The following is a 20,080-nucleotide window of genomic DNA, read 5'->3' as shown; positions in this document are numbered from 1 at the left end:
ACATCTAAATTAAGAATGATAGTAAAAGATTACAGCCCACTGAATAAAATAGAAAATCACAGGTTTATACTGATATAAATTTTAAAATGAATTAATGGAAAATTTGAGGAGCAGTTTTAAAATACCTACCTACAAATGCTTATTAATAATTACAAAAGGAGGGGAAACTGTTGACCATGTGAAGCCTGGCAAATACTCCTTTGATCAGGTGGTCAAAGTTAACATCAGTTCAGGACAAACTGAAATCACATGCCACCGAGAGGATGCAACGAGAAGGGCACAGTCCTCTGTGATACTCCCGCCAAAGGGGCATGACCTGAATTTAATCATAAAAACGTTTCAGACAAACCAAATCTAGAGATATTCTACAAAACACTCATGTGTCAAGGTCATGGGAATTAAGGAAAGTTGAGGATTATTCTAAACTAAAAGAGACCAGAGTGAATTGACGCCTAGATCCAATGCTTGGTCCTGCCCTGGCTCCTTTTGCTATGCAGGCATTGTCAGGACAGTAAATGAGTCTTGAGTGGGGTCCGCCCTTGGGATGGTGGCAACGTAACAGTGACACATGTGTGGTGTTACAGTGACGCGTGTCAAGTGTTACAGTGTAACATGAATATCCCAAGTTGGATGGATGTCTTATATCAGGGAAGTGTGCTAGAGACTGCTCAAGCCTGGATGTACATACAGATCACCTGGGGATCTATTTACTTTTGGCCGGGGATATAGGTATTTCTTAATTTCCTTGTGGCTGCACTGGATCTTCATTTCTGCATGTGGGCTTTCTCTAGTTGCAGCAAGCAGAGACTGCTTTCTGTTGGGAGTGCGCAGGCTTTCTCACTGCAGGGCCTTCTCTTTTGCAGAGCACGGGCTCTAGGTGCATGGTCTTCGGTAGTTGCAGCATGTGGGCTCCGCAGTTGTGGCGCATGGGCTTAGCTGCCCCTCAGCATGCGGGAGCTTCCTGAACCAGGAATCGAACCCGAGTCCCCTGCATTGGCAGGAGGATTCTTAGCCACTGGCCTATCAGGGAAGCCCGGGCGATCTTTCCAAAATAGAGATTCTGATTCAGTGGGTCTGGCTAGTGCCTGAGATACCGACAGTCTAACCAGCTCCCAGGCAGGACCCATGCTGCTGACCAGGGTTCACACTTCAAGTAGGGATAGTCTAGGAAACCCAAGGAGAACATTCACTGTTTGCCTCCTAACCATCTACCTTGCCCCTTCTTATTGTTTCACACTCTGGTTTTCCTTTGAGGATAATTTCCTCCTTACTTTCTGTGTACCTGTTTTGAGTCAGCTGGTCCTCAAAGCTCAGACAGGAAACACATGACCAGGGCCATACCAGTCACTGCAAAAGGTTCCAGACTGGTCTGAGACTCAGCCAGAGAGGTGAGATGTACCGTGAGAGGCCTGGCTGAGCTGCCACAGTGTCCATAAACCTCTTCATCTTCTGGAGACCTCCTGGGCTTCCTAGCCTTACAGTGGCCCAGGACTTGCCTTCTGCCCGCCACCTCCTATAGGCCTTTCTGACCTCACGTGACTCCCCCATATATTAGGCCTGTGACCTTACTTAGTAGACAGTCTGTGCCTCTGTTTCTTCATCTATAAAATGGGATACTGCCTACCACAAAGGGTTGTTTTAACAGAGAACTGAATAACGTGATCCACATAAAAAAGTGTTCTGCCCTGAATCTGGCGCAGAGCAATTGCTCAATAAATATTTAATTGTTCAGTTTAGCTTTTGGAGCACAAGACCTCACACAAAAAGAAGAGATGGCATCTCGCTGGTATGTTTTAGGTCATTTCCTGTATTGAGAATGGCTCTGAGTTTGGGGACCCTGGAAGATGAGGCCAAATACTCCGCTAGCTATTACGTTACTGTTTCCACGTGGCCTAACTCCTCGATTCACACCTAATTTGCTCCCATCTTGTATTAGTTGCCTATACAAATATATACATCAAAAGGAAATAAATTAATGACATTGTAGGTGTCCCCTAGGTATGGTTTCCAGGTTCCCAGTAAACTCAAGCTCCAGCTGGTGATCAGAAATCCCTTTTGACTGTCTTTATTCTACTGCCATCCTGTGGCCAGCCTGTGCCACTGCAGCAGTGTGGACCGGATGTAGCGGAGTTTTGTCTGGGTCCTCCCTGTGCCTGGGAAGGGGCTCCTTGGGAGGAAGGGAGTGCAGCTGAATGGCCTTCTTGAGTCCCCCACCAGCAGGCAGGAGTCTGGGTGTGAATCACCAGTCCTGACTTGATTTCTGTTTGATGAACCTTAAGGACAGATAGTACAGGATCACGAAGCCACAACTGATGCCAATGACAAAGAAGTAGATGGCGTAGAGCGGATAAGAGTTCAGGCCCATGGAATTGAGGATCTGCGGACAGAGACATCAGTGAGCTCATTAAGAACACACTCAGAGGGCTGCTGTCTACGTACAGTCAAGGCCTGGGCTACTTACCATGTCTCCCGGGATACGGATGGTGATGTTGCCAGCTTCCATGTAATAAGCGTGCCCACTAAACTGGATCTTCATCAGCCCTTCAAAACACCATCGGAGGAAGGACACCTTGGAAATCAACGCAGGCACTGGAGAGAGTGAGAGTCATATTATTCAAAGGGTCTAACCACCTGCCTCCTAGGAAGTGAGTCTGCAGAGATGCCATGGTGGCTCTGACCCAGGGGCAGCAAGTCCCCTGAGGGAGCTGAGAGCGGGGGAGAGAACAAAAGGGTGAAAGGGCAGAGGGGAAGCTGGAGACATGGACTGCTGGGACAGAGCGGCTGAGTGGCTGCAGGATCACCGTGCACTTGACCTACAGTAACTACTCCAGAGAGTAATTTCACTAGGTGTCCAGCATGTGCTTGACCTATAGTAACTCCACAGAGTAATTTCATCAGGTGTCCAGCATGTGCTTGACCTATAGTAACTCCACAGAGTAATTGATTAGGTCCAGCACGTGCTCAGCTTCACAGAACCTATGGACTCTGGAGTCCCAGCAGCCCCACACCAGAGATTACAGAGATGACTGAGTCTGTACCCTGACCCCATGGAGGCATCCTGGCTCAGGCAGGAGGAGGAAGCAGTGAACCCTGCCCAGCTCATCAGGAAAGGCCCATGGAAGGTGAAGAGCAGTGATCCACAGGCTCAGTTGTGAGGGCGTGGAGTGTACTGGGGGCTTCAGAAGAGTTGGGTGGAGGCAGCCAGGAATGAGCAGCCCCGGGCCCACTGGGACAAAGCAGTGACTGGCTCCGTACCTTAGGGAGCTAGCGCTGCAGGGGTGAGGGTTCAGATGAGGAACCAGGGTCATAGACACCAGCCTATCACAGTTGGCCCAAGATCAGCTGATAGGAGCCAGGGCAGGGGATGACGCAAGAGGACATTTCAGAAAGACATGGGTGGAAGAAGTGATTTGGCTCACTGGTGATGTAGGGAGGGAGAGTCAAAAGTGGCCCCTGGATATCAGCCGGGCTGTATGAGAAGATGCCATCTGCCCCACCCCACCATGGAGCCCTTCCTTTGAATCTGCTCCCAACTCTGAGTTGGACTGAAGTAATGAGCTCACAACGCCAGAGGAAAGCAGACTGATCCAGTCACAGAAGGCCTCAAAAAGCTTGAGCAGGTGAGAAGAGCTGACCTCACCTGTCCACAGATTGTCCAAGCTTATCATGAAGCCCCCAGTGAGGTAGAAGGAGTTGTAGAGAGCGTTGCCGAAGAAGGAGGACATGTGAAAGGTGGGGAGCAGGGCAGCGGTGGCCAGGGCCATGACCCGGCAGCAGAAGACCACCAGCCACACCAGCAGGAAGTGCAGCAGGAAGGGCTCGAGGCCAGGGCGCAGGTTGGCCAGCCAGTAGATGGGCATTCCATAGATGATGATGTAGACACAGTGCTCAGGAAGCTCCCCCAGGATCTGCAAAGGATGTGAGCCAGCGCCTTTATTTGCTGCTGATCTTTCAGTGTTCAAAGGCAGCAGCCCCCAGTGTCCCCAGCCTTCCCTCCTGATGGTGACTGGGGTTGCCACTGGAGGGTTAGTGGGCACAAGTGTGTGGGACCCACAAGCATGAACTCACTGCTGACTTCCCCCTGCAGATGCTGTATGCTCCCTCTGGGGCAGTTCAGAGCTCTGGAGACCTGGTTTCAAATCCCTACTCTGCCTACCCAGACATGGTAGCTGTGTGGCCTGGAGGCAGCCACTTAACTTCTCTGAGCCTCCACTTCTTTGAAATGAGGACCGTCAAACCTTCCAACCTGCTTTCCAGGGACGTGGAGAGACTGGAGAGGTGAAGTATGCTAGTTGTGTTTCCCTCCTCTTCTCTGTTAGGTTTCTGGTGGCCAGAAAATTGTCATTCCTGGTCCATGGTCCTAGCCTTCTGATAAATGTTTGAAAAATTTATCAGAGACTCATCAAGTCTCTGAAACTCTCCTAAGGATTCTGGCATCTGCAACCACAGATGATGCTCAGCCCCACCGCTGAGCAAAATGCTTCCCTGTAACATCTGTATAATGTGGAGAAGATTCTTCTGCCCACTGTTCCATGTGGCACTCACTCTGAAGCCTGACCAGTCACCTTGGCAAAGAAATATGGCCCCGCCGTGTACAGCCCATCTTCTAGTTCATAGTAAAGCAGTGCCCTCTCTGAGTGACCTAAAAAGGGGAGAAAAGGAGAATGAAAAAATGAAATTACAGTGTTGCTGTTTGAGTCTCTCTTTGTACAATTAAAACTAGTTTTATTGCCTCAATGTCATATATTTTAAAAAAAAGGCAATTTTTGATCCTAATTTAGATGTTTATAATTCTGTGACTTGTGCATTGCTGTCAATATAACTCCTGCTAGGAGAGAAAAGCCTCAGACTCCTAGGTAATTTGTTCTCATTTGCAAATACTGATATTAATATATGAAGTTTAAAAACAACCCTCAGCTTTTATTTAGCACTCATGGTGAAATTGTTCAGCAGACCTGTCTCCTCCAGGAGCTATGCGGAACTCAGGCCAGCCCTGATCCAGTTCACAGCGTGGCTGACACGGCCCTGCATGTGGGTCACAGAGAGCAGGCCACACTCACATTTGGAGATGACATCCAGGATCACGTTGAAAGGGACAAGAGCTCCGATCATGAACAAGAGGGCCGCCGTGTCCGTCAAGGAGAGCTGGATAGCCCCGTGGCCGTAGTAGAGGAACCCGATGATCAGGGACATCAGGCAGGCCTCCGCCCCGTGGATGAGGAGGGTTGGCAGGTCTCGGAAGTCGTTGGAAATCTGACGACTTAAAAAACAGAAGAAAGAGGTGCCAAGGGAACACCGGACCCCAGCACTGTGACCTTGGCCATGTCCTGTAATCTCTGTAAGCCTCATTTTTCTCCTCTGTAAAATGGGAAGAGTGGTGCCCACCTCACAGTTACTGTGTGGGTCAAGTGAGGTGACTGATGAGCGCATCTGTCTCACAGTCGGTACTCAGGAAATGATTGTGACTTTTACCAACACTGTATCCCCTTGCAATTTTGTTTAAAGAAGTCATCCTGAGGAAATAGCCAATCAGAAGTGTAACAATGTATGTACAAGGAGACATAAGATATAAGACTTCTATCCCTGGGTCAGGAAGATGCCTTAGAGGAGGAAATGGCAACCCACTCTAGTATTCTTGCCTAGAAAATCTCATGGACAGAGAAGCCTGACAGGCTACAGTCCACAGGGTCACAAAGAGTCAGACACAACCAAAGCGACTTAGCATGATATCATTTATATATTAAAATATTTATGTGCATGGAAGCATCCTGGACTCACACCAAACACTCAGATCTGGTTTTCTGTGAGGGCTCAGATAGCAGGGAAATTTCCCTTGTCCACTTGAGGGTCTCCTGTATCAATTAAATTTTTTACAATGATTCTGGGTGACTTCTACGAGCATCTGGCTAGCAAGGAAATGTTGATTTTGTTTAAAGAATCAAAGGAACAGGAGTTCTCTGTATCACATGGAGGGCTGGTGCTGATTTTTTCAAATGACCCTACCTCTTCAAATTAAATTCCTCCTTCAAATTCACTTTAGCTCTAAAGGGCTTAATTTGATACAACTAAGACTTTTGGGGGCTAAGGGGGTGATGAAATGGCAAATAATTACCGGATCAGTATGGCAAACTGCTGTAGGGGGCCAGGCAGCTTAGTGGGAGCCTGGAATAGGTTGGTGTCAGAAGCCGGGCTGTCAGGAGATAGAGAGTGTCATGGGGGTGTAGGGACGGCCACTTTCTGCAGGGTGCTCTCCCCACCGGGTCACCCATTGCCTTACCTCTGCACACAAGTGCCCACATCCTGTTCCCTTGACTCCGCTGTCCATAGAAAGTCATCAAAGCCACGCACTTTTTCTTTAAACAAGGCCGCAAGGGACCGAGCCATCTCCCTGGTGGCCACTTCCTGCTCTTTGCTTCGTCTGTCAATGCTGGTCAAGTCCACTGTAAGCATCAGGAGCAGGGCCATGGGTGACCTGGGTCCCACAGGTGCTCATAGCCCCGATGCTGTCAGAGGGGACCCTGGGACACGCTCCCCACCCTCTGAGAATGGACCACAAAGTGATCAGAACAGAGGCAGAGAGATGCCCAGGGGGACTCACTCTTCACCTCTCTGCCTCTTTCCTTTCCCCATTTTCATGACACATCTCAAGGCAGGAAAACATTTCAGAGGGGCCTTGTAAATCATGAAGGGTCCCCTCACTGTGTAGGGCCATAACTTGAAGTGTCAGATCCTCTGGGCACTGCCAGGCCATGCCCTCAGATTTGTGAGGCAAGAATAATATAAAATTGTATCTGTGAGGCATAATAATATAAAATTAAGAAAAAGACTTGTTTTTCCAGATGTGGGCACCTGATTTCTGGCAACTTCTCTCTAGGGTTACAGTATGTTGCTTTCAGTGGCCAGGCTGGCAGATGCCCTCTGCCCCCTTATCTGGGGATGACTGACCAGAGGATGACACACTGGCAGGAAGCCAAGCTGATATCTGAGCACAGGGAGATGGATGACCTCCCGGGGAGTTCACAGTGTGAGTGAGTGCAGAGGGTGAGAGCTGGTGGGCCAGAAAGAGTGGACTCTTAGAGGGTTGGAGGGTGGATACTGGGAGAAGGGTGTTCCCTCCTGGGCACGGGAGGTGAGAGGCCCATTTCTGCACCTGACTGCAAGAACTCCAGTCTTCTCATCTGTAAGGACGAAGATGACCATGGCCTGGCAGGGCCGCAAGGGTCAAAGGGACACCCTCTGCAGTGTCTGCCCTCAAGGAACTGGTCCTTACCCACATGTGTATTGGGAAGGCCCTTGCTATACCAGGCCATCCTGGGAGGAAGGCTGGGCTCCAGGTGATCTATGTTTGGGACAAACCACAGCTGCTGCTCTCCTGGCCCTGGTACAGCCATGCAGCCTGTCCAGCAGCTATGGCACTGCTCAGCACTCAGGACCCAGGGCCTGCTTTCAAGGTGGGCACCTGGAAAGGCATCTGTCCCCGCAAGAATTGAGGGCCATGTGCTGAGGTCTCAGGACCCCAAGCAGGAAGGCATCTCTGGTGCTGACAGCAATTTTCATATCTAGAGACTCACAGGTCAAGAGCCCCCAAAAGGCACTGAACTGGTCTGTGCTTTAGGTCTCCCATCCACAGCCTCTGGGTTCCCTGCCTTTGTGGGGGAACCAGGGCACAGCTTTAAGATTTCCTAGTGGCTTCCAACTCCAAATTTCCTGTTCTCCCTACAGAACCTGAATAAAGACGATAATTCCAGAAACTGATCCAAACTCTCTTGGATTATATGTCCTCTGGTTTGGAGCTCTCAGGAGGTTCTTAATAGACATGCGCACAAGGGTGTGCCATTCGTAGCATTTGATGCTGGGTAAACTGAAGCCTGTAATACATCTCATTTCCTCCCCTGCCTCCATCCTTGGTCCTATTCCCCTGAAGCCCCTGAGAGTTTCTCTCCTGGCAGGGTTGGGGTCGAGGGGAGCCCTGTTCCATGCCTCTGGCCTGGCTGACTCACCATAGTAGTCAGCAGGGTTGCTGTACCGCGGACAGGGGTGGCCGACTGCGGTGAAATACTGAACCATGTGCTGGGCTGCCCCCAGGTAGATGGTGGTGCCAGACGTCATCAGGAGGACCAAATCAAACAGCCCGAAGATATCGGAGCGCGGCTGGTGGATGGAGAGGAGCACCAGCCTGTTGCCTTTGGCCAGCCTAGACAGTGTTTTCACCAGGTTGTGGGCCGTGAAGCTGTCGAGCCCAGACGTGGGTTCATCCAGGATAAGGATTCCTTCCCAACACAGAGAAGCCTGGTTTAATGGGCAGGACTCCAGTTGGACCAGATTAAGCCAGGCGGCTGACGCGGGCCCCTCCTGCCTCACCTGGGTTCCACAGCAGCTGCACTCCGATGCTGACTCTGCGCCGCTCGCCCCCCGACACGCCCCGCACGTAGATGTTGCCCACGCGCGTGTTGGCGCATTGCCGCAGCCGCAGCTCCGCGATCACGTCGTCCACCTGGGTGAGAGGGAGGGCGGTCCCGGGGCTTTAGAGAGGCTGCGCGGGCCTGCTCCGGGCCAGGCAGATTGGGCTCCAAAGTAAAGACCCCTGAGTTTAAGGCTCTGGCCTACATTTCCCTGATGCAATGTTTGTTCCCGGATTCTTTCCACGCATCGGGAGCAGCTCCCACTGCTGAGCAAGGCACCACTTGCTGGGACTGTGGCCATGTCCCGGCTCCCCGCCAGCACGGAGAACCGGAAAACAAGTAAGCAAATATTTATCCCACATTTGGGGCTAAGATGGGACAACGGGGGAAGGAAGGCAGGTCTGAGCATTTGGTGGATTTTTTCTGATGGACAGATGGTGAGCCGGCTTGCTCACAGTTGGCCTGGAATGGCTGGACCCTGAGGCAGGGAGGGAAGGAAGGGCAGGGGAAGGATGTCATAGCTTCTTGGGGTCACTGGGATTAATTATTTACCCTTTTGTCGCGCTGGGCCTGGGAGAAGTTTCTGGGCAGACGCAGCTGGGCAACAAAAGCCAGGGTCTCCCGGACGGTGAGGTTGGGGAGCAGCTGGTCATGCTGGCGAACGTGGGCCACACACTTCCTCACCAGCTGCGCTGTGCTGGGCTGCCCATTGATCCAGATTTGGCCTGACTTAATCTTGCCGCCAGGGCCTCGCCCAGTGATCACATCCAGCAAAGAGGCTCGCCCACAACCTGAGAAACCACCAGAAATATCCCTGAGGGGCTTCCCTAGTGGTCCAGTGGTTAAGAATCTGCCTTCCCATGCAAGGGACCCAGGTTCAATCCCTGGTCTGGGAACTAAATCCTGATCCAGAACTAGGAACATTCCCCACTCTTGCCACCCTCACAACCTCCCCGACCCTAACCCAGCCAAACAGATAAATATTAAAGAGAAAATATATTCCCAAGAACGGACTTCTGCAGGGACCAGGTTGGAAGCTTCTGCTGCCCACGCACCCTCCAGCCACCATGTTCTGCTCTGTCCTTCCCTAGGGAAGGTGGCACAGCCCTCTAACCTGCATGGAGCCAGCCAACTTGAACATCCTTAGGAATCTGGGGTGGTCAGGCCAGCCTGTGGCTACGTGATAGAAGGCTGGAGTCCTGGTTGTCACAGGACTGCCTGTGCCCAGAGTGTATGTCCCCTCCCCCAAGCAGGGCTGGTGTTAATTGTACTAGGAAGCTTAACTATTTTTGCCTGGCAAACCTGCCAGCAACATTTCATCATGCCCCATCATTTGGCTCAGAAGCTGGCATTGTGGGAAAGACTAGTTTTGGAGAATTAATAAGGTATCTTTTAAAAATGCAAAACTGAAACCTGTTTTCAGAAAGGGAGAAAAAAAGAGAGAAGTAATAGATGTGGAAATGATTTTTAAACTATAGCACAGTAGTTCTGAATTTCTCTATACTCTTATTTTTATCAGTATTACTTTTCACTTTCTCTTTAAAAAATAGATCTATTACATACAAATTAATGCCATCCACTTCTGAATGACATAGAAATTGCTATCAATTTGGGGAAGTGTCCGATTGGATCAGGTTCCATGAGATTCTGTGAGACTCTTTGATGGCCATTTAATAGGGCTTAGGGTCTGGGAAGGCGTTCTTAAACAAAGCTGCCAAGAACATCTCAGTCCAATTCCCCTAGGCAGGGTTTTGGTTTCTTTATTGTAAATTCCTTTTGGAGTGAAAAATTTCCAAGTAGTTTTTAAACAGGGAAAGAGCCAATGCACAGATGTAACGACTCTTCCTTGCCACATTCCCAGGCCTTCTGCAAGCAGCCCCCTGCCCACAGCCCCATGTCCCCTTTTATTTGTGCATAAAAGCAAAAATCGAGTAGCCTCTTCAGTCGTCCTTCTGCTTACGGACCAGAGGTTTTCAGCGTAGAAAGGGATCTGTCCACTGCCTCCTGGGTGCACCTCATTCAAGAGAACTTAGGAGGCACAAAATAGCCGGGGGGAAGCCAGAGGGAGGGTTCTGGCCTTACTCCTGGCTCAGCCTGGATACCACTGGATTGAGGCTCTGGAAGCACAGGGGACTTTCCCAACACAGGGACCTTAGGATTCCCAATCGGGGGGCAGAAAGAGCACGTTTCCTGAACAAAACTGTGAGAGGTGTGGGTGGTCTTTCCAGTGGAGGTTGTCAGGGTATGTTTGGGGAGATCCTCTGTGAATCAGGAGAAAACACCCACAGGCATTCAAGACTCTGCCACCTCAGTAAATTCATTCATTGGAAAAGCACCACTGCTGAGTCTATAGAAGCTTAAATGCCTGGGGCTGTTTGAATTAATTTTATTTTACTATTATAATTTTGGTGAGCAGAGTATGCTTCCCTCCTGGATCAGACGGTAAAGAATCTGCCTGCAATACAGGAGACGTGGGTTCGATTCCTGGGTCAGGAAGATCCCCTGGAGAAGGGAATGGTAATCCACTCCAGTATTCTTGCCTGGAGAATCGCATGGCAGAATATAAGTCACAGGTGGTATAATTGATAACCTTTCTAAAAAATCATTTAAATAATTTCAGCCAAGTAAACCTGTAGCTAAACAACACTAGCCTAGAATTGAAAATCACACACTCAGTGTGTGATTCCTGCTTGGCCTCTCCTGACTTACCTTTCTTCAACCACAAATCAGGGATTCTGGCTGTGGTGGTCAGGATTAACTGTGATGACTCTTAGCTTGAAGTGCCTAGTTAAGCCCATGTGTTCCCTAGATCCCCAGTTCATGAAGAAAAAGCAGATGTAACCAGAAAAGCCACCAGGTGTTAACAAACAAAACTGGCCCGTGAAGTTTCCGCATTTTTCTTGTTAGATCAGAATTGCAGGGCCAGGACCAGCAGTTGGCAGGACTTGACCTGTGGGTGTTGTTTCGGTGACAAAGTTCATTGGCACATATCCTCTCATTTGATCTCTGGTTAGACAGTAAACAGAACTTCCCCAGCAGAAGACTAAAACTTTGGAGCAGATGGTCAAAAAGTTGAGTAATCTCTACTTCTGGAAATGATTAATTGGAAGGTATAAAGTGCTCCCTCTGACACTGTGTAAGGGAGAAATGCCTTTGATCTGTGTTTAAAAAATAAACAACAAACCCCAAGTGGAGTCAACTTGTGCTAAGCCCCATGTCCCCAGACTGAGATGTAATACGTAATTTAATTATAGTTTCAATCTCTCCTGGGAATAGAATCTTAAACTAGCCCATCTGAAATTGCCTAGTCAGCACTGATAGACCCCTGCTGCTGCTGCTGCTGCTGCTGCTAAGTCGCTTCAGTCGTGTCCGACTCTGTGTGACCCCTTAGACAGAAGCCCACCAGGCTTCCTGGTCCCTGGGATTCTCCAGGCAAGAACATTGGAGTGGGTTGCCATTTCCTTCTCCAATGCGTGAAAGTGAAAAGTGAAAGTGAAGTCATTCAGTCGTGTCCGACTCTTAGCGACCCCATGGATTGCAGCCTACCAGGCTCCTCCGTCCATAGGATTTTCCAGGCAAGAGTACTGGAGTGGGGTGCCATTGCCTTCTCCGGATAGACCCCTACTGTCCCCCAGAGAAAGGTGACCTTGCCTAAAACAATCAGCCCTTTGCTAGAATAACTTCTTGTCCTACTTCATTCTGCCTGTAAAAGTCTTTCAATTTGTACAGCTCTCCAGAGCTTTGGGCTTCCCAGGTGGCACTAGTGGTAAAGAACCCCCCTGCCAGTACAGGAGACATGAGAGACGAGGGTTTGATCCCTGGGTTGGGAAGATCCCCTGGAGGAGGGCATGGCAACCCACTCCAGTATTCTTGCCTGGAGAACCCAATGGACAGAGGAGCCTGGCGGGCTGTGGTTCGTAGGGTTGCAAAAGAGTCAGACATGACTGAAACAACTTAGCACGCACACCAAAGCTATTGGGCTGGGGCCAACATCTTATGGAAAAATCCAAATAAACTTTCCGGTCCACACAATACTTTCTGCCAGATGGGATGCTGCCCAATTCATGAACTGTTGAATAAAACCAATAAGATCTTTACAATTTAATCTGCTGATTTTTTTTAAAACATCTGAGAACCAGAAGACCAGAGTTCTAGTTCTTATTCTGCATTAAATATATGTCCTTAGGTAAATCATTCTTCTTTTCTAAACTTTGGTCTCACCTGTTTAATGAAGGGGGAATGATGCCGGGGCAGGAAGACCTCCCCTAAAGATGTTTTCATGGTGATCAGGAGAAGGAAAGGTAGAATGTTGTGCGGGGAACAGAACTCTGTTCTCCAGGCCCCCTTCCAGCTCGTTCTACACTCTTAAGTCTGGCCTGTGGAAGTGACTTTTTGAAGCACTTCAGAAATCTGAATTTTTGCCGATGGTTGAAGGTTGAACTAAGACTCGGGGTATCCAAGACATGAGTTGTGGCAGGGGCTGTGCCTACCCACTGTCTGACTGAAATAGGAATCTGATGGCGAGGGAGGACAATGAATGAGTGTTCCTTGTGGTGGAGGAGTGCCCTGGAAAGAACATTCAATTCCAAAGCTGCCTGATGCCTTCATCCTATATTAATGAAGGATCAGAGCTCTGGCTGCAGCTGCAAGAAGCCTGTTTGTGATTCATGAAAGCTAGTAAATAGAGGAGCTGAGATTTGAACCCAGCTCTGTCAGACCTGGAACTTGTGCTCTCACAACTCTGCTGTATTGTTCTGTTGCTCAGCAAAGTTCTGTGAGGAGCGTCCATTTGTTGGAGGGACTGCCTTGTATCCCAGGAGAGAGAGAACCCATTGCCCCGCTATTTGCCCCTAGTGGTACCTGAGCTCCCTATGACGGCCAGCATCTGTCCACTCCTCATTTTGAAGCTCAGGTTCTGAATGCCCTGCTCACAGGAGTCCTTGTGAGATGTCCAGGGCATCTTGAAGTGAGCCAGCTGCTTAAACCAAGGTACCTGGGAGGCCATATCCACCTGTGGGGAGACATAGAAAGGTTCCTCAGAAAGCTTCACCTTCTGTTCAGCTCCCTCCAAGAGAAATCCTCCTCCCAAAACACAACAGGCCTGAGGGGGGTCCCCCACCCAGGCTCTGTCAGATATGGAGGTGAGCTCCACCATGCTGAGAACCTGAAGCTGCCATTTCCAAGTCTGAAGAGAACAGGTGGGAAGCATTTGTAATAGCAGAACAGAAATAAAAACACGACGTGGGGCAAAATGATGTTTTCACTCAACAGTGATTTACTAATAATTTATCAAGTGTTTACTGTGTGCAAGGCATTGTGTTCGTCTGTTTATTATGTCCCTCATCTCATTCAGTCCTCACTGCAGACCTATAACGTATACTGTTATTAGAGTGGCTGAAATTTTCATTTGGGCTTTTCCATAACATCTTATACAAGTCTGTAGATTGGGTAATAGTATTATACGGTGGTTAATGTCTCAGTTTTGATCACTGTGCTACGGGAAAGCAAGATGTTAACATTAGGGGAAGGTGGACAAAGGGTATATAAGAACTCTGCACTATTTTTGCAGCTTTTTCAGAAGTCTAAAATTATTTCAAAATATAAAGTTTAAAAATAAGTTTAGAGATTTTTTTTCACACAGAATCACATGGTTGGCTTTATGTTTTAACAAAGGTCTCATTCTCTTTTTCATGGCCGTCAACCTCAGCTCCAACATGTGTAGTTGAGGGAAATCTCCGTAGTGTTTGCACCCAACACATGAGGCCTCAGTGTAGCCTGAACTCTGTCCTTAGGGGCAGAGGGTCCCCAGCTGGGACTCACCCTTCCCTTCTGCTTGGGGAATTGTTTGGCCCTCTCTGCTCCTCCCACCTGTCCTCAGCTGTGACTCTACCTGGTAGCTGAGATCTCGGACTTCCAAGGTGTTGGGCTGGCCACTGTAGGTGAAGTACAGGCTGTTGTCACTTTCAGAGGAGAACACGCTGTCCTGGAGGCCCTGCTGGGAGACATGACAGCTGAGGAGCTTCTTTAGAAGGAGGACTTGGGAGGGAGGTGATCTGGAGAGGTGAGAACAGGAGCTAGTGCGGATGGGATCCCAAGTGGGCAAAAGATGGATTTAGGCAGGAGGAGCCCAAGGGCTCTGAGAAAACGGGAGCACCCATGAGGGCAGGGCTTCTCTTCCCTGCAGAGAAAATTATGGGGCTTCCCTCCAGCTCCTGACCCAGAGAAGCTCAGCCACAGGCTGCTGGAACCTGATCCAAGTAACCTGTCATGAACAAGACCCAGACCCTGGACTGGAAAGAGCTTTGTGAGCCTCTGTGTTCGGAAAAGGCCGTTTAACTTTCCCTTTCCTGAATCTGGCTTAGTATCTCATCCCAAACAGACTTTCTGTACCTAGCATGTGAGAGGAAAACAGCTGTCAACAAGCTAGTGCTCAATACTTGTGAAGACATTGCTCTTAGAAAAGTTGCATCTTGATAAGGATTTTGCACAACAAAGCTCTTCAAAATGCTGTTGGGAGATTTTGGAGTAAGTCCCTGTCATCACTGTTACCATCATCCTCTTCATTGTCGTCATCTTGTTGATGATGTTATTTTATGTAAGTCGCAGGCCATGTTGTGTTCACATAAACATGGCTGCTTTACCTGTGCTGTGCTTAGTCGCTCAGTCGTATCCGACTCTTTGTGACCCCACACACTGTAGCCCGCCAGGCTCCTCTGTCCATGGGGTTCTCCAGGCAAAAATACTGGAGTGGGTTGCCATGCCCTCCTCCAGGGGATCTTCCCAACCCAGGGATTGAACCCAGGTCTATTGCATTGCAGGTGGATTCTTTACTGTGTGAGCCACCAAGGAAGCCCATGAATACTGGCGTGGGTAGCCTATCCCTTTTCCAGGGGATCTTCCTGACTAGAAATTGAACCAGGGCCTCCTGCATTGCAGGCGGATTCTTTACCAACTGAGCTACCAGGGAAGCCCGCTTTATTTGAATATACATCAAGTAAATCAGTGTTTCATGGTATCAGCTGATAACATGAATGGTACTCACCATCTGCAGATCTGAATTCCTTCTGTTTTATCAGTTCAATCATTTAAATAGCTGAGGTCCAAACAAGGAAAAACTTGCCTTAAAAATTTTTCGCTTTTTAAAAATGCATTCAATTTCTGTTTCCTTGAGGTAGTGCAGGGAAAGTATGCATTCATTAACCAGTTCCTGTTGATTCTGATCTTCTCCCCTCAGGGCTGCTATTCCCCCACTGATACATTCCTTCAATCAGTCAATCAAGCATCCAGCAAACACGAGGAGGCCCACAGCAGGCTTTAGGCTTGGAATTTGGGGTGTGACTGTGCAAAAGACAGTCTTTGGGAAGCTTAGAGTTTAGCGGACGAGACACTGAGGGTGGAGCAACACAGGCCAGATACAGAGGCATGATGTCCTTGACATGCCTGATCAAGGTGTATTTTCACTGCACACACAGTGTCCACGTGTACCTTACGTGAACACAACACAGCTTGGGACTTAACGTGAAAATAATACCCAACAGTCTTTTAAGCACCCCTGCAATGGTGGAGGTAAGAGGCCCTTAAAAGTGACACTGAGCCCAGTGGAGGTGAGGGAAATATATATGGTGATGGTGAGTTGCAAGCCCACTGTGAGTGGCCCCCAGAGTTCTGGGAGAGTGTGGAAACAGCCAACCAGATCTACTTACCTTGTTTAATGTTTGAACCAGTGCAGTCAGGGTCGCATATTATACAGAAAAACATTGGAAGATAAACAGCTAAGTCAGCAGAGGGATTGTCTTTGGGGTATAGGAAGGAATACAGCGGGGAGAGGTCTCTGAGGTGGGGAGAGAAGGTCCTGGGCAGGTTAGGGGCGGGGGGATGACTTTCAAAGCTATTGGTAAGTTTATGATGGGTATGGGAGTTCACTGTTCTTTAAACTGCTTTGTCTGAAATATTTCAAAATATGTTTTAAAGCTGAGAGAGGGTGTCCATGAGGGGAAGTCCAGAGTCCTCCCAGCTGGAGGAGCTGGAGGTGAGGAGGTGAGGGGGTTGTGCCCTCGGAGATGGAGAATGGAACTCCTGGGGAGGTCAAGGGCAGCTCTGCGTTCTGGCAGGTCAGCCCTGACTCTCCTTCCCCACCTCCGCCACTAGCATTCTCACCGCCTAGTTTTCCCATTTTATTTGGTTAAACCATCTAAAAGTTGATCCATTATTGAGAGACTCACTTGGGCTAACATGCATTCTGCTTTTTTTTCTTTTACAGATTTTTTAAATGTGGAGCATTTTAAAAAGTCTTTATTGGACAATATTGCTTCTGTTTCATGTTTCGGATTTTTTTTTGGCCTCAAGGCATGTGGGATCTTAGCTCTCTGACCAGGGATCAGACCTGCACCCCTGAATTCGGAGTGCAGAGTCTTAGCCACTGGACCGCCAGGGAAGTCCCTACTTGCTTGTTTTTAAAAGGTAAATGTCTGCAGGAGGGATGTTAGTTGGTATAAGGAATGAGTTAGCTCTGCAACGAACACCTGGGCCAGAAGCTCACCAGGTTAGATTTTGGAAGTGGAAGAGTTGCTGAGAAAGGGTTGGACATTTTGGAGTCTGGAGCACGTTGTGGTGGTGACCTTAAACCTAGGGGTTCCACTCTCCAGGCTGGAGCTTGGAGAAGGTGAAGGGTGATGGGGCCCTGGGGAAAGAGGCATCAGGATGAGAAGACAAAAGAAAGGAGAGAGGCGTGTGCTACCTGCTCCTGGGTTCCTCCAACCCCTCTTCATCCTGGGCACAATAGGCAGGCACAGGCCAGCCCGGGGCCCCAGCCACCACAGGCAGCTCAACGCTCAGAAGAGAACTCGTGGCTGGGCGGGGGCTGCCTCTGTTCCATTTTGAAATATTTTCCTTGGCTCCTAGGAAGGATTTGTTAGACTCTTCCTGAGGTTTTGACAAACCCTCTGTATTTTTCAAATGCTTAAATATCTATTCGGCTGACACCTTAATCAGTATGACTGTCAGATCATCACTTGAATTTCTGACAGGTGACATGGAAAAAAGCAAAAGCAGGTTTATTTGTAGGTAACCAGCTCAGCTCCTGCTGGGCTACATTGTAATTTCTCCTTGTATTAACTTCTGATCAAATTCCTGAGTCAGAAGCATAGAGTAGAAGGAAACTCAGGGAGCGCAGAGCCCAAGTTCCTTGTTCTCAGATGCAGAGGCTGTGCCCTGGGAAAGCAGTGATGTGCTGAAGACTCTGCACTGAGGCCTGGGCCCCTCTTGTCCTCCTCTGGCCAGGCTTTGGCCCATGGACTGAGAAGTCTGTGGGCCGAGGGCACTTGCCACTCTGGGTACTCACTACCCCCAAATTCCCACATGGCCTCAGGCCCTCTCCCAGGGCTGTGTGAACCTTGTCCTCGGCCCATCCCTTGGGGCACCCCAGGTCAGAGGGGCATTTGTCTGTGGAGGGGTGGATGTGATGGGTGGGAAGGGTGGGGTGGCCGTGCATGGGTGTGTGAGATCATGTGTGGTGCTGAGCATGGGCAGAGAAGGGAGACAGGCTGTGGCTTGTGTTGGAAGCCGCAAGTCCTAGAATTTCTGGGTTTACCTCTGGTCTTCCATGTTGTGAAGAAGGTATGTCAACTTAGGAGAATAGAAACTATTTTATTTAATAGCTTTTAACTTGACTGATAATTTTTAAGTATCTAGGCACAGGATACAGTTCCACTGGAAAAGACCCAAAAGATTGAGGGCAGGAGGAGAAGAGGGCAATAGAGTATGAGATAGTTGGATGGAATCACCGACTCAATGGACATGAGTTTGAGGAAGCTCCAGGAGATGGTGAAGGACAGGGAAGCCTGGCGTGCTGCAGTCCATGGGGTTGCAAAAAGTTGGCCACGACTGAGTGACTGAACAACAACAAAGACACATAGCCCTCGGCCTCTTGTTCTGGGCACCATAAACGTTAGACTGTCACTCGGCACCTTGAGGAACAGGAGTGAAGGAAAGGAAGTTGGAAATGGCAGGGCCCACGCCCTTTCCTGGATGTCATATTCGGGCAGTTCTTTGCATCCCAAGCTGTGGTGTCTGAATTATCAGACCTTCTAGAAAGTGTCCTTTTCAAAATCATTGGAGATTTTGTCTCCTATTCAGGCTGTACACACTGCAGTCACGGGGGAATCCTTTCCTGGCAGACGTTGGCTCCCTGGGGTATTCCCAGAGCACAGGGGTTACCTGCTGTGGCTGAGAGCTGACTGAGAGGGTGGGTTCCTGGGGCCTGGCTGCAGTCAGGTGCTAGCAGCTCAAGGCCAGTCTGGGCGGCCTGAGGCCTTTCCTGTGGTGTGGAGTCCTCAGTCCTTCAGTCCTTCTGTCTCCACCCCTCACCCCTTCGCAGGCAATCGAAGACTGATCAAACAGCGGGGCCGGCTGGGGCTGGAAGGTGGGGACCTACTTCCTCTCTGTGTTCTGATTTCACCTCTTGCTTCAAACCCTGCCCACATCCTGATTTCAGTCAAAGGCCATTTTTTTTTTTTTTAAGGCAAACATTTCTCATGTTAAATGAGGACAGAAACCCTGGACAGAAACCTATTGGTCCCCTGCGGTCCTCTGTTCTTCCAGCTCTCTCCAGGGTCTTACGACTACCTGCTGTAGCTGTATCTGGGGCATACGATCTGATGTTCTCACAAGGTTCTCTGCCACCCTGTCTCATCAGTTAGTTGCCACTGAGTCTCTGAACTTGATAGCCTCGGGGACAGAGGAGACACTGCAGTGTCCCCAGGCCATGTGAGCACATTTCTGTGTTGGAAAAAGTGAAAGTGTCAGTCACTTAGTCGTATTCGACTTTTTGTGACCCCATGTAGCCCACCAGGCTCCTCCGTCCATGGAATTCTCCAGGCAGGAATACTGGAGTGGGTTGCGATTTCCTTCTCCAGGGGATCTTCCCAATCCAGGGATTGAACCCAGCTTTCCCACATTGCAGGCAGACTCTTTACTGACTGAGCCACCAGGGAAGCCCTTCTGTGATGGAGCCGCATTTAGAAAAGAGCCAGATCGGCCCAAGTCACAAACACGACATCATTTCCCTGCAGGAGCCACTTTCAGGCAGGATGTGACCTCAGAGGCCCCCACCAACCCCTGACCCCGCTTCCCTCAGCCCTTTGGTGCCCAGGAAGCAGAGTCCTGCTGCTTGTGGACCTGGCGGTGAGTTAGGACCGAAAGTTCCTTAGGAGGAGAGAAGAGTCTGATTCACCCCCTACCCACCAGGATGCTTGTGACCCACCATCACTCACCAAGTCATCCTGCAGAGCAGTGCTTCTCTCTAGCCCTGTCTTCTTTGGGGCCTCCTCTGCCATGGGGCCCTGCAGTATCTGCGCTTTGACTCTGCAGTTTCCTTTGGGCTTAGCTGCTGCCGACCAGGGCCAATGTTGTCTGCTTCCCAGAGCCGGGCAACCTCTGGTCTGGCTCCCAGCATTCCTCTCTGGCAAGCCCTCCCACAAACAAGGGCTGTGTGCTCTGCCCGCTGCTGAGATAACACACAGACACACACTGGCTAAAGGTACATCAGATAATGGCATCCACGACCAAGCCCAGGCCCGCCGCTGGGAAGTCCTGAGGAGGGGCTCCAGGGCCAGGTGAGAAGCAGGCAGGACAGTCTGCCACTAGCTCTTTGGCGGAGGCCACTCCAGGGAGGGTCAGGC

At 49.6% G+C, this 20,080-nt stretch overlaps 2 protein-coding genes across 3 annotated transcripts in view; both read right to left on the bottom strand.

The window, feature by feature from the left end:
• Nucleotides 1-20,080, bottom strand: part of PLEKHH2 (pleckstrin homology, MyTH4 and FERM domain containing H2) — a 524,875-nt gene that overhangs the window by 315,364 nt on the left and 189,431 nt on the right. The window lies entirely within an intron of this gene.
• ABCG8 (ATP binding cassette subfamily G member 8) lies at nt 1,691-19,957 on the bottom strand. Of its 2 annotated transcripts, none has more exons than XM_061432211.1 (13): nt 19,673-19,957; nt 14,293-14,397; nt 13,263-13,413; nt 8,955-9,193; nt 8,362-8,494; nt 8,001-8,270; nt 6,278-6,440; nt 6,113-6,190; nt 5,061-5,260; nt 4,566-4,642; nt 3,641-3,908; nt 2,462-2,589; nt 1,691-2,377 (listed from the first exon to the last, which is right to left on the bottom strand). In XM_061432211.1, the coding sequence occupies exons 1-13, from the start codon at nt 19,955-19,957 to the stop codon at nt 2,240-2,242; spliced, it is 2,235 nt and encodes a 744-aa protein (XP_061288195.1). In that variant the 3' UTR covers nt 1,691-2,239. The 2 variants fall into 2 exon arrangements, with proteins under 2 accessions (XP_061288195.1, XP_061288196.1); XM_061432212.1 differs by having other exon boundaries at nt 14,293-14,394.

Source organism: Bos javanicus, chromosome 11, assembly GCF_032452875.1.
Source record: "Bos javanicus breed banteng chromosome 11, ARS-OSU_banteng_1.0, whole genome shotgun sequence".
NCBI lineage: Eukaryota > Metazoa > Chordata > Mammalia > Artiodactyla > Bovidae > Bos > Bos javanicus.
The sequence above is the reverse complement of the archived record's forward strand: the minus strand, read 5'-3'. Positions and strand labels throughout refer to the sequence as shown.

Excerpts from the sequence above, each read along its gene's own strand:
- ABCG8 (XM_061432211.1), bottom strand. The coding sequence starts at position 19,957 with ATGCCATTATCTGATGTACCTTTAGCCAGTGTGTGTCTGTGTGTTATC. Across the intron at positions 13,414-14,292 it reads TCCGAGATCTCAGCTACCAG|GTGGATATGGCCTCCCAGGT; the intron begins GTAGAGTCACAG and ends GTCTCCCCACAG. Across the intron at positions 8,495-8,954 it reads AGGCCCAGCGCGACAAAAGG|GTGGACGACGTGATCGCGGA; the intron begins GTAAATAATTAA and ends CCTCTCACCCAG.